Genomic DNA, 12,058 nt, shown 5'->3' with positions numbered 1-12,058 from the left:
AGACAGACACAGACAGACAGACAGACAGACAGACAGATAGATAGAAAATGAGACAGACAGACAGACAGACAATCAGATAGACAGACAGACACAGACAGACAGATGATAGATAATCAGACAGACAGACAGATAGATAGACAGACACAGACAGAAAGACAGATAGATAGATAGATAATCAGACAGATAGATAGACAGACACAGAGAGACAGACAGACAGACAGACAGAGAACCAGCTCATTGCAGTCATTAATTCGGGAATCAAACAACAATGGTCACGCCCTTGCCCTGTTTTGATTCACTAAAAAGAACCGACTCAAAAGAATCATTCAATAATCTGACCACACTGATTCCGTTGAACGCTGTAGATTCAGTAGGTGCAGCTGAATGTTTAGAAGTGCATAAAACAATGACAAAAAGTTTTAATTCTGTAAATTTGAGTTGTACGTATGTGACATTTAATAAAATGGAAATATTTTTATGTACAATTTTTATTGAGCAGTTTTTTTGTTCAGATTTTTTTTAAATTAGACATTCAGAAAAAAGAAAAAAAAATTGAGATACAAAACTAGGCCAAATAATTTCAAGCTTCCGTGTTTTCTCAGGAAAACAGGTTATCAGAATAGTAATACTAGAATAGCAATTTTGTCTTCATTTTGAGCACTCTGTGTATTGTTTAGTCATTTCAAACCAATTTTCCTTTTGAATAGACTGTATGGCATGTCTTATCTTATCATAAGGACTATTATTTAATTAATCTGCTACTACTATTGGCTAAATTTAGTATACATAAATGTAAATATGGGGAAGTAAGCCTTTGTTTTTAGTTTTAAAGGCAGAGGTTCAAGAATACCTAAACATGGCAAGTTTGAAAAACAAAAAGCTGTCAAATGTGTTTGCATTTGTAAACAATGTTTTATTTAACGTTATCTTTTGATTTTGTTTTGTTTATCCTAATGTGTTTGTACCCCTGGCTGTATTTGTAATTCTTTAAAACAAACTAAATAATTAAATAAAATGAAACAAAATAAGTTCAGGGAAAGATGGGCGCTAGCTGGAGGACTTTTATTCTGTAGGGAACCGAGCGGAAGTGCGCTTGTAAATCTGTCGGAGTCGCTTCCTGTCTTGGGTGGTGGCTTCAAACTTTCTTACTCGACTTCATTCCTCTGTGTGGGAATGAGAGTAGGAAGAAAACTAGTTGTATAAAAGCGTCACACTGTGCAGCTGAAGAAGTGTTGTTGTGAACGGCGTCGTTTGGTCGACTAATCTTGATACATTTCTCGCGGAGGGAAAGTAAATATCGAGTTGAAGTCATGCAGGCCATCAAGTGTGTGGTCGTCGGGGATGGGTGAGTAACTTTGCCGTCTCTCTACGGTCTATGACTCTGTACTGACATTTTCTCACCCTAAACATGACTGGGCTCACTTTGTTTCACTGTCTGTGGCTCAAAGCCTAGTAACCGCAACATTAAACGGCTTTTTGGTGTCAAAGACGCGCGTGAGCTTCAACGTGACGTCACGCGCATTATCTGAGGCACGGAGTGCATGTGACGTCACAACTAGGTTCTGATGGTCAAATTAACTAACTAGAAACACTCATGTGATTTTTAAAGAGTGGCTTATAGTGAAGTGAAGTGAAGTGACATGTGGCCAAGTATGGTGACCCATACTAGGAATTAGTGCTCTGCATTTATCCATCCGAAGTGCACACACACAGCAGTGAACACACACACACCGTGAACACACACCCGGAGCAGTGGGCAGCCATTTTTTTTTTGCTGCGGCGCCCGGGGAGCAGTTGGGGGTTCGGTGCCTTGCTCAAGGGCACCTCAGTCGTGGTATTGAAGGTGGGAGAGAGCGCTGTACATTCACTACCCCCCCCTACAATTCCTGCCGGTACGAGACTCGAACCTGCAACCTTTGGGTTACAAGTCCGACTCTCTAACCATTAGGCCACGACTTCCCCATAGGCAGCTCCCTAGGTGTTAAGACAACAGCTCCGTTATAGGGCCCGTAATGATGTTCTAACTGACCCTCAAACAAACAATTTAACATATATGGAAACTAAAGCCCATATATTTATGTCTTTAGCGTTTCTATAAACACGCAGGGCATCTGCATTCAAAACGTGCCGTGGTACTACCATGGTTTTGTGGATATAGTGCCATAGTATCACCACGGAGGACAGCCGATGATAAAAACACATTTCATTCGTCCATGCGTTTCCACATTATTTGCTCAAATCTTGAGTTCTTTGTATTGAAGTTGTTTAGCCAAGTTAATGATTGCAATATTAACGCGTATCTGAGTCACCTAAATATGAGTTTCTCATTGACCAAGCGTACACACACACAGTCTTAAGTGCTGCATTCGACATATTCATTAGATTTCAGTAGAAATCAGCACTGTCTGTCATCAAGAAACACCCCTACATCAAACACAGAATGTGAATTTATGATTGTTTTAGCAGACCGAGATAACTTCAAGCTTCAGTACAGTAAGGTCATAGCTGGACTTTGATCTGTACTTTATAATAAATAGACCGAATCCGCCAGGCGTTGCTCAATCTTTCATAGCTTTTGCTGATTCATGAGTTTGTATGCTGTACTTGATCAGCCAGACAATTAAACTATTTTTTTATGGCTGTCTGTCAGTAGATTAACTCTATAATGTCTACTATTTGATACCTCAAAATTATTAACATGATCAAAAATAACCAGTTGTAAGGCCTTTTAGGCAAACGATCCACATTCACGTTGTAATATATGTGCTTTTGCTGTGAAATCTGTACAAAAAATTAAAATAAATATATATATATATAAGTAAACATAAGAATAACTTTTAGATTTTTGTAATATTTCAAGATGAACATTTACTGGACTGATGCAACTTTTACTTGATTATCCTTGCATAATGTTTCAGAAAAGCCATGTTAGATGTGACACATCAGGCTTTTGAGCCTCTAAGCATTACATAATCTTTCCAAGACACGTTATTGGGAGATACATTCATTCTTTTTGGACATATAAATATCAGCAGCTGCTCCAAATTTCATATTTGTACGCAGTTTGGGCCTCTGAACAGATTTGATGTTTTATAGCAATAAAATTATCATCAATACATCATTCCAACATATTATATATTCCATGATACAAAACACATGCAGGTCTAACAGTTCAATAAACTGTTCCATTTATATATAAAAAAAAAAAATTCTGACTGTTATTTCATGTGTCATATGACAGGGTTAAAATATTTAATTACAATATTTTTTCATAGTTATGTTAATGGACACATTTCATCTTAAGAAAAGAAAATGAAACAATATATTTGTGGATGACACTTGATTCATGACAGCATATTTTTATAAAAAGTTTTTTTTTTGTTTTTTTTTTGCTATTTTTATTAAACAGTCAATAAAGAAAAAAGGTTAACAAGTGTAACACAGGCCTCTTATTATTTGCCTGCTGATGAAAATTCAAACGGCTTTCAGGAAGTTAAAAAGTACAAAATGTTACGTCACTTTCTGGAAATCTCAGCCCTTAAGTGCTAGTCATATGAGAACTGTTTTGACAGACTTCACCAGACCAGTTTTTCAGTGGTTCTGGTTACTGATACTATCTTGTAGCATGCCATGTGTTTATCGTGATGTGTTTATCTTCTTCATTCCAGAGCTGTGGGTAAAACATGCCTGCTGATCAGCTACACAACCAATGCCTTTCCTGGAGAATACATCCCCACAGTGTGAGTACCTCCGCTTCACGTCGGGGTCCTGATCACTCACTTTGAGTTTGTCACGATAATGCAACAGTGAATACTGAATTTTATATAATTCAAGTTATTATTGTGGATTAGTTTAAAGCGTCCTCTAGGAAAAGTTGTCCATTTCAGCATAGAACACAGAACAATTGAATCAAGCTGGTCACTGCAACAATCTTACAATAATCTAGATATTATTCTTATTAATATTCAGACAGGCAAGTCAGAATGGTTAGGCAACAGTGTAACAGTAAATTACACTATTCTAAAGGGCATTGGTATGAAAGCGAGAGACGACAGAGACATGAAAATAGCACCATCATTTTTGGATAACAGGAAATATACTGAAATATTTTATCTCAGCTGTGATTCGGCCGTTCATAATCATGTTTTCCAGAGAGATGTGCAATCAAGTATTCAATGTGAACATTTAAATGAATCACTGGATTCGAAACTTCCTTTGGACTGTGATTTTCACAAAGCTGAAACAGTCTCTTGTTTTATTTAAATTCTGCATTTGTTTACAGTCAGCATTTCACGTTCAGTTGTCACTGATTAACATTCAGAACTGCATTGCCTTTCAACTGACAGATTTGATAATTACTCTGCAAATGTGATGGTGGATGGGAAACCAGTGAACCTGGGTCTCTGGGATACAGCAGGACAGGAGGATTATGACAGACTCCGTCCCCTGTCGTACCCTCAAACGGTAAGAACCGCAGCCAGCCTTTTTAGAAACTAACAAGAAGTGTCAGTGTGTTAATTTACCAACCATTTTACCAATAACTTACTGTATAAATGAAATTGAACGGACACCTTTGACTTCACACTGTCCCTTTCCATGAAAGTGGACATAAATCTTGTTTGTCCACTTGACAAGTTAAGGTCTCGGTTATTCTTATCTTCTTGCTATTGTTTTTTTGTAGCTCACCTTTAGGCTGCCACTAAAATTGTTATGGCAGGTTTACTGTACTACCTTTTGAATGATCTTTGAGGTTGCAATAAATGAATGATTTACATTACTATGAACTAATAGTGACTATATATAGCGACTCTGTAGTCAACAGAGTTGCTATATAGGTCAAAAGGAAGGGTCTGAGAGTAACGCAATTTCAATTCTCTGTGTGTATGTGCTGTACATGTGGAAGAATTGACAATAAAGCAGAATTGACTTGAACAGGGTTTGCACTATAACCATTAGTCATGGATTAATTTTCTCCTGTCTGTTTTTCTGAATATAATTGTGTTTTATCATATACATTGTCACTTTTAAACAACAGCATTTCTTCAGATAACAGTCTGAGACATTGCTGGTAGACAAGCAAAACTATGAGCCATTGCATAAAATGTACCACATATGAATGTTGCAGAGTGGATGTAAATAGTGGAAATGCACCTGTAAATCTCCATTGGCACATCATAAATGCTTTTGTCCCATAGGACGTGTTTCTCATCTGCTTCTCCCTTGTGAGCCCTGCCTCTTTTGAGAATGTTCGTGCAAAGGTAAGTACTTTTCAAAGTAGAACGTAGAACCAAGCTAGCAGACATTATTAGAGCTTTCTCTTGAAATAATTATTTCAGGTTTAGCACAGTGCATGCAGGACTGAAACCGCATGTCTATTTCTAATCTCGTGCTGGTTGTTTTGGTCATTTTGAAATGTGTTGTGTGTTCAGTGGTATCCAGAAGTGAGACACCACTGTCCAAACACTCCAATCATCCTGGTAGGAACCAAGCTTGATCTGAGAGATGACAAGGACACCATTGAGAAACTGAAGGAGAAGAAGCTCACTCCCATCACCTACCCTCAAGGCCTGGCCATGGCCAAAGAGATCGGTAGGTGGAACCATGGCATATTTAAAAATCTCATGAAAACATGTCCTTTAATAAATTATTTAGTAAATGTTACAAATCTTTCACTTTAAAACTGCATTTTAAAGCAGTTGTTTTTCTTTATCCAATCAAGTTGCTATTAATATACCTTTTAGAATTATGCATTTAATATTTGCGTTTTCAAATTATTCAAATTATTTCAAATTATTTTAGATGTAATTGTAACTGATTCCTTCATGTAAGTTTTCCATACATTTGGGCTCAACCTAAAAATCAGAAGAAAAGAAAAAACAAATTATACTTTGCATAACAAAAGTGAACCCTAATTTTAGGTTTTACTTTCATTAAAGCAATAGGCCCCAAGAAGCCGTGGCTTACAGTGAATTTATAACAGCTAAGGGGCGTTGTTAAAACCCCCTTAGCTGTTATAAATTCACTGTAAACCACGGCTTCACGGGGCTTATTGCTTTTATAAAATGGTTATTCCATATACGTAGTAAGATTTCACAAAATAAAACAGCAAATAAAGTGTAATGATATAAATAAAAACAGTATTATTCCACCAATCAATGTAGATCCTCAGAAACGGTTGTGGTTCCAACAATGGTTGCCGAGCAACACGGAAGTAAACAAAGGTGTATGTTTGTAGAGTAATTTACAGCAGCTTTGAACGCGACTCAACCAATCAGAATCAAGGACCGGAACTATCCATTTTGTAATACTATGTTTATTTTCAGTGGACCTGATTATTTTCAGAGTCTTATTAGACTTAGAATTTTTTTGTTTAAAAATATTGAACAGTACAAGTGAATGCTTTTCGGAGTTTATTATTACTTTTATATAGATTAAAGGTGTTAAGCCCAAAGTATACTTGCGGTTTTCACAGTAGAAAGTGAAACTAAAGAGATGGAACAACAACAGAATACTGATAGTGCACAAACAACAGATGCCCACATTCACAAGCGCCTGTGTTGAGAGGGTTATGAGAGAGCTTTTCTATAAAAGAGTACAATTATATTTTTTTCAGTCATAACCTTTGGAGAAAAATAGTGCAGACATTGGACAGCTATAAAACTTTTTAGAGGGCACGTCTTTACTAAAACAAAGTATACACTACAACACAAGCTTTACACTATACAAGTGCACAGACTTATAAATGTTCCACTTTACTCTGTCATAAAAACACATAAATAGTGTCCGCATTACTAAGCTTTCTGACTGGAATTCAGTATTTTCTCACACAAATCATGCTTATGTTAAAAATGGAATGGTTTAGGCTAAAAAGCTCGTCTTTTTATTTCGCAGGGGCTGTCAAGTATCTGGAGTGCTCAGCGCTCACGCAGCGCGGCCTTAAGACGGTGTTTGACGAGGCCATCCGGGCCGTGCTCTGCCCTCCCCCTGTCAAGAAGAGGAAGAGGAAATGCCTGCTGCTCTAGAGTTCTGAGGAAAGATTGCTGTGATCCAAACTGTATTTCTAAGGGGAGAAGTTAGAAATGAGACCATGTTTTCATTTTTCACTCCCTCCATTGTAATTACCAGTACAACTTTATACCCTCACAAAACTTTTATCAATATTATCAATTGTAGTGAAAAATCGATCCCCAACCCATCTCCCTTAGACAGACACATACTATTGGACGACCTGCGGCCTTTGACTAATGGATATTAACTTTTAGATGGTTAACAATGTCCTGAAGTTGGTTCCTTCCATTGAGAACCCGTAATGTTTGTTTACAGTCTTTGCTTGAAAGAAATGAAGATTTGCCAAATAGCCCTACATTAAGATGGGGCGGCCCTGCATACACCACATTTGTTGCTTTTTACCCACAAAAGGTCTGCAACCATTTGGCAAACCAGAGCTAACTGTTGGCTACTGTGAAGCAAATGTGATGTGATTTTTTTGAAAGTTTTACAGTGAAGTCAGCTTACCTCACACATGAAACATGAGGTTCTGTTAATGGAAGGATAAGGCGTCCGAACAGATTTATATACTTCTTCATTATGAAGTTATGTGCACACTATTTGCCATTTGTTTTGAGGGGGGTTATACTGTAATTTAAGGCCACACTAATTATGCACAAAAACATGTCCAAGCCACATTTCACTCCTAAATTTGAGAAAACATCATATTTTGCATTAAAAGAATGAAGCCTGTTTTTAGGACCATTTTCATCAATTAAATCTCCCTTATTACAATAGAATTTTTTTTTTTTTTAAAGTATTTTCAAAAAACATATATATATATATATATATAATGATCCTAAAAATAGACTTTATTTTGTGTAATCAAAGTATAATCTCCATCTTTTAAGGTGAAACATGGCCAGGAAATTCGTGTTTTGTTGGTCCCAGTACGTCAAAAGGTCTCACAATTACCTGTATTGATACCTCCAAATATTTCCAGTCCCCAAATATCAGCGTCCTGCTTAGATGTTCAACAACAGCTTTTTAAAATATCTAATGGATCACATGGGACATTTAGTGTCAATCTTAATTTAGCGGTATATGAACACCTTGATGCTCTTTGGGCATTTATAATACACCCTCTACAGCCATATATATATATATATATTTTTTTTTTGTTAACACATTTTTAGAAACTTTATTCTTTTTGACACTTTTTATATTTGCTAATGTTACAAAAAGCAACAGACTACTGTCAACAGCGTACACTACAGGAATGAAGTAAATCTTCGCGATGCGGTTTATTCCCCTTATCGTTAATCACTTTTAACTAACATTTTACTTCTTACTGTCCTAGTAACATGTAACTGTCAAATGTGTTTATTTCCTGAAATCGATTGCTTGTCTTATTGATTCGAACAGCACATCATGTACAAGGTATTCTGACATTTAACACGATTGCATACTTACTTGAACTGTCCTGAGGCACAAAATACAGAATGTGCGTCATTTGTGATCACCCTATCGAGCGATTTCTATCTGCAGTTATAGCCAGATTGTAACCGTTTTTAGGGCTATTCATGATGAGTCACTTGTTTTACAGAGATAATAAAATACAATAAATTTAGATTAAACCCTAAAACCCTTGTTTTGTTTCAATTATACCCCTTATGAAGCCCCGCCCTTTTCAGAGCTGCATTCATTGTCTTCTGTCTTCCTGTTTGTATTTCCACTTGACCAGTGAATTACTGGTTAAGTCTAGAAGGGATACAGCTATGGCTACTGGCAGTGTTGGGGGTAACGCATTACAAGTAACGCGAGTTACGTAATCAGATTACTTTTTTTAAAAAAAAAACACACAGATTCAGTATTCCTCAAAATGAATAAAAATAATGCAACTCAGAATATGACGCAAACCTGCTAAAGTTAAATGTTAAACACAAATATCTCAATTTAATCCCATTCTATTAACCAATGTCTTTGCTTCTGACCTTCGATGATCCAGTTCAACCGTACTAAGAAGCAAAAATTACTCTAGACAAACGTGTCTTTTTTTTATTGCTGAAGTGTGTTGAAATTTCTTCTTCTGCATTCTACTGTACGGATGTAAATTTACTTTCCCTTCAGCCTGAGGCTTATTCATTTCACTCTTGGTGTGAAAAGGCTTTTATATTTGCCAAAAATATAACTTGTTTATTTTAAAAACAAACAAGCAAGCCCTGTCCAGATTTAAGAAGTAACGCAAAAGTAACGTAATGCATTACTTTCCATAAAAAGTAACTAAGTAACGTAATTAGTTACATTTTATGGAGTAACGCAATATTGTAATGCATTACTTTTAAAAGTAACTTTCCCCAACACTGGCTACTGGGCATGCGCACATCAATATAGCCTAAATTTTGTCTCACGATAATTACTCTATTTACATAATTGTAAGGGGTAGGTTTAGGGTTGTGGTAGGTGTAGACAGTAATAAAACAATCTTAATAGGTAGAAATGTAATTTATTTTTGGTTTCCGTCAAAAGCGATGCTATAGACCGCTACCGCAAAAATGGAGGTTCAAAGACAAAATTCTTAAGATGGCTGCACACTTGTTTCTCTGGCGCATAATGTTTATAAGTTGGATATGAAAAAGTGGAAGGCTTTTATGCACAACCCATTAAACCTAAATCATGTGACACTGCTTAATAAAACTGTATATTCAATTAAAATAAACGGGTGGGTGATTTTATTTTAGCCTTCAGCAGTTGATGGGGAAGTCGTGGCCTAATGGTTAGAGAGTCGGACTCGTAACCCAAAGGTTGCGGGTTCGAGTCTCAGGTCCGGCAGGAATTGTAGGTGAGGGGAGTGAATGTACAGCGCTCTCTCCCACCTTCAATACCACGACTGAGGTGCCCTTGAGCAAGCAAACCCCCAACTGCTCCCCGCGCGCCACAGCATAAATGGCTGCCCACTGCTCCGAGTGTGTGTTCACGGTGTGTGTGCGCGTGTGTGTTCACTGCTGTGTGTGTGTGCACTTTGGATGGGTTAAACGCAGAGCACTAATTCCTAGTAGTTAGGTCACCATACTTGGCCACATATATCACGTCACACTTGATTAGATTGTACGGTTGGTGCAGGACCCCCAAAAGTGTGTGATTTGCAAACTTGCCACGTGACTGGTGCCAGCAACATAAGAACAAACAGTCTCAAGCCCTTAATTAATGGCTATCCTGAGTGTTGAGGCCAAAGACAGCGAGGAATTTGACACTGAAGTGAAGTTTGGCAACCTTTTATTCACTATGTTGTGCACAGTTGATTCTGCTGTTTGTAACCAAAAGAATATGGCAATGAATACATTACACCGTTCAATTCTGTACAGTTCAAGTCGAGTGAGTTAGTTGACGTTTCCGTCCACGTGTCGTAATAATGTCCCTGATGTTGTCTGTATGCTACAAATAGATATAAAAAATATCACATTTCAGACATCAGACCTTGTCCTCGCAATTACAACTCGAATCTATTCAGCAGTCTTACCATTCCACTAACTCTGCTCCGATTATATCATGAATGTGATACTTCATCTGGAATTTGACCTGCGAAGTTGTGCGGCGTCCCTCCAGTTCAGTCTTGAGGATTTCACCGTATTTGGATTTCTTGACCATGCCGAGAACAGCTTTGCGTCCTGTTGGAAAAAGAGACCAGATATTAAACCGTCCCAAATGGAAACCCACTGCATGTGTCTCTTAACGTTAAAAACCCACCCTTAATGAAGTACTTAATGAATTTGCCAGAGTTTGGGATTGAAAGCCACCAGCTGCCCGCATCCCTCACGGTGAGGACGCCCGATTTCACCAGCTGCCTGCATCCAAAAGCATCTTCAAATAAGCACCAGAGACAGTGAAAAACATATGAACATCTGTGTCCTTATCCTTACGTTATCTCAGAGTCTGTAAAGAGGAACTCTTTAAGCATTTTCTCCTTGTTGAAACTCAAATCGGAGCAGCTGGGAATTAGTTTGGCCAGAAATTTCTCTACAGTTCCCAGCGTTCCTCTGCCAGCTTCCCCCTGCAGGACTTTGGCTCTGTAATCTTCTGCAAACACTAAAGCGAAGGCCTCGGAGTCGAACCCCAGCTGGAACATCAACAGCTCGCCGTTTTCCCTCAACTCATTCTGACGAGGAAGAGAGAAGACCAGAGCTTCGGAATGCGTTACGGTTATTATAAAATGATCTGGCACACTTTGCCAAGATGAATATTTGTAGGTAGGCCTAAAACAATCTGATCTTACCACCTGCTTGTCCACTGCGGTTTTGTCATTGTGTAAACTGTAGAGCTGGTGTTTTAAGACCACTGGTGGGAGGCTGTCGTTGAAGAGCTTGCGTGAAAACAGTGTCACGAGGTACTTCAAGCTTGACCTGATATCAGCTGCTCCATCTGCTGAACAAACGCCATACAGCATGGGTATTCTCTAACTCTGATGGGACTCCAGCATTTGTGTATGGATTTGTAGCAGTTACATATTGTATAGTGTAGTATTTAAAGCCTGTATTGTGTAGCATGTGTATAGTAATATATATTAATATAGTGCTGTCAAACGATTAATCGCATCCAAAATAAAAGTTTTTGTTTACATAATATATGTGTGTGTACTGTGTATATTTATTATGTATATATAAATCCACTCACAAGCACGTATATATTTAAGAAAAATGTTATATTTGTATATTAAATATATATATATATATATATATAATAAATTATATGAATATAAATGTAAATATTTTCAAAATATATACTGATATATATTTTTTTTTTTTTTCACAAAACAAGGGGGGATGAAACAATATTGGCCGAATGATACAGTGTACATAATCGGAGAATGATAACGTGAAAAAAAAATCATAGCATGCATATGTTATTAATTTTTTTTAAATGTAAATTTATTAATTTTGCATTTCAGTCATTCTTGAGAAGTGGGGCAAAATTGAAAAAATAAAACCTTGTACTACATTTGTGTATCTTATATGTACTAAGCTACTGAGCTATGCTTTGATACAACCTCCCAACTTTTCTCTTTTTTAACTAC

The 12,058-nt window shown here is 37.2% G+C and overlaps 2 protein-coding genes across 4 annotated transcripts in view; one reads left to right on the top strand and one right to left on the bottom strand.

Annotated features, from left to right (window-relative positions):
- The first annotated feature begins 1,069 nt into the window (after positions 1–1,069).
- On the top strand, positions 1,070–7,710 carry rac1b (Rac family small GTPase 1b). Its single transcript, XM_016499888.1, has 6 exons — positions 1,070–1,345; positions 3,669–3,740; positions 4,347–4,464; positions 5,196–5,258; positions 5,430–5,589; positions 6,892–7,710. Exons 1-6 carry the CDS (start codon positions 1,311–1,313, stop codon positions 7,020–7,022), a joined length of 579 nt encoding a protein of 192 aa, XP_016355374.1. The 5' UTR covers positions 1,070–1,310; the 3' UTR covers positions 7,023–7,710.
- A 2,303-nt stretch (positions 7,711–10,013) lies between these two features.
- Positions 10,014–12,058, bottom strand: part of LOC107698780 (serine/threonine-protein kinase 19-like) — a 3,200-nt gene continuing 1,155 nt past the window's right edge. The window contains exons 2-7 of one of the 3 annotated variants that reach the window (XM_016499887.1): positions 11,261–11,406; positions 10,908–11,143; positions 10,735–10,832; positions 10,508–10,655; positions 10,350–10,422; positions 10,014–10,280 (exon numbers count right to left, since the gene is read on the bottom strand). In XM_016499887.1, the coding sequence (XP_016355373.1) occupies positions 10,368–10,422; positions 10,508–10,655; positions 10,735–10,832; positions 10,908–11,143; positions 11,261–11,406 (683 nt within the window). In that variant the 3' untranslated portion in view covers positions 10,014–10,280; positions 10,350–10,367. Of the gene's footprint in view, positions 10,423–10,507; positions 10,656–10,734; positions 10,833–10,907; positions 11,144–11,260; positions 11,410–12,058 lie in introns of all 3 variants that reach the window. The other 2 variants (XM_016499884.1, XM_016499886.1) reach the window with 2 other exon arrangements.

This window comes from Sinocyclocheilus anshuiensis, unplaced genomic scaffold, assembly GCF_001515605.1.
Source record: "Sinocyclocheilus anshuiensis isolate Anshui unplaced genomic scaffold, SAMN03320099.WGS_v1.1 scaffold178, whole genome shotgun sequence".
NCBI classification, from domain to species: Eukaryota; Metazoa; Chordata; class Actinopteri; order Cypriniformes; family Cyprinidae; genus Sinocyclocheilus; species Sinocyclocheilus anshuiensis.
Note: the sequence above shows the minus strand (reverse complement) of the source record. Positions and strands in the feature narration are given on the sequence as shown.

What these genes read in the sequence shown, in the direction of transcription:
- rac1b (XM_016499888.1), top strand. Translation starts at nt 1,311, where the DNA reads ATGCAGGCCATCAAGTGTGTGGTCGTCGGGGATGG. An exon ending in TGTGTGGTCGTCGGGGATGG is followed by an intron (nt 1,346 to 3,668) that starts GTGAGTAACTTT and finishes TCTTCATTCCAG; the next exon opens with AGCTGTGGGTAAAACATGCC. An exon ending in CCCTGTCGTACCCTCAAACG is followed by an intron (nt 4,465 to 5,195) that starts GTAAGAACCGCA and finishes TTTGTCCCATAG; the next exon opens with GACGTGTTTCTCATCTGCTT.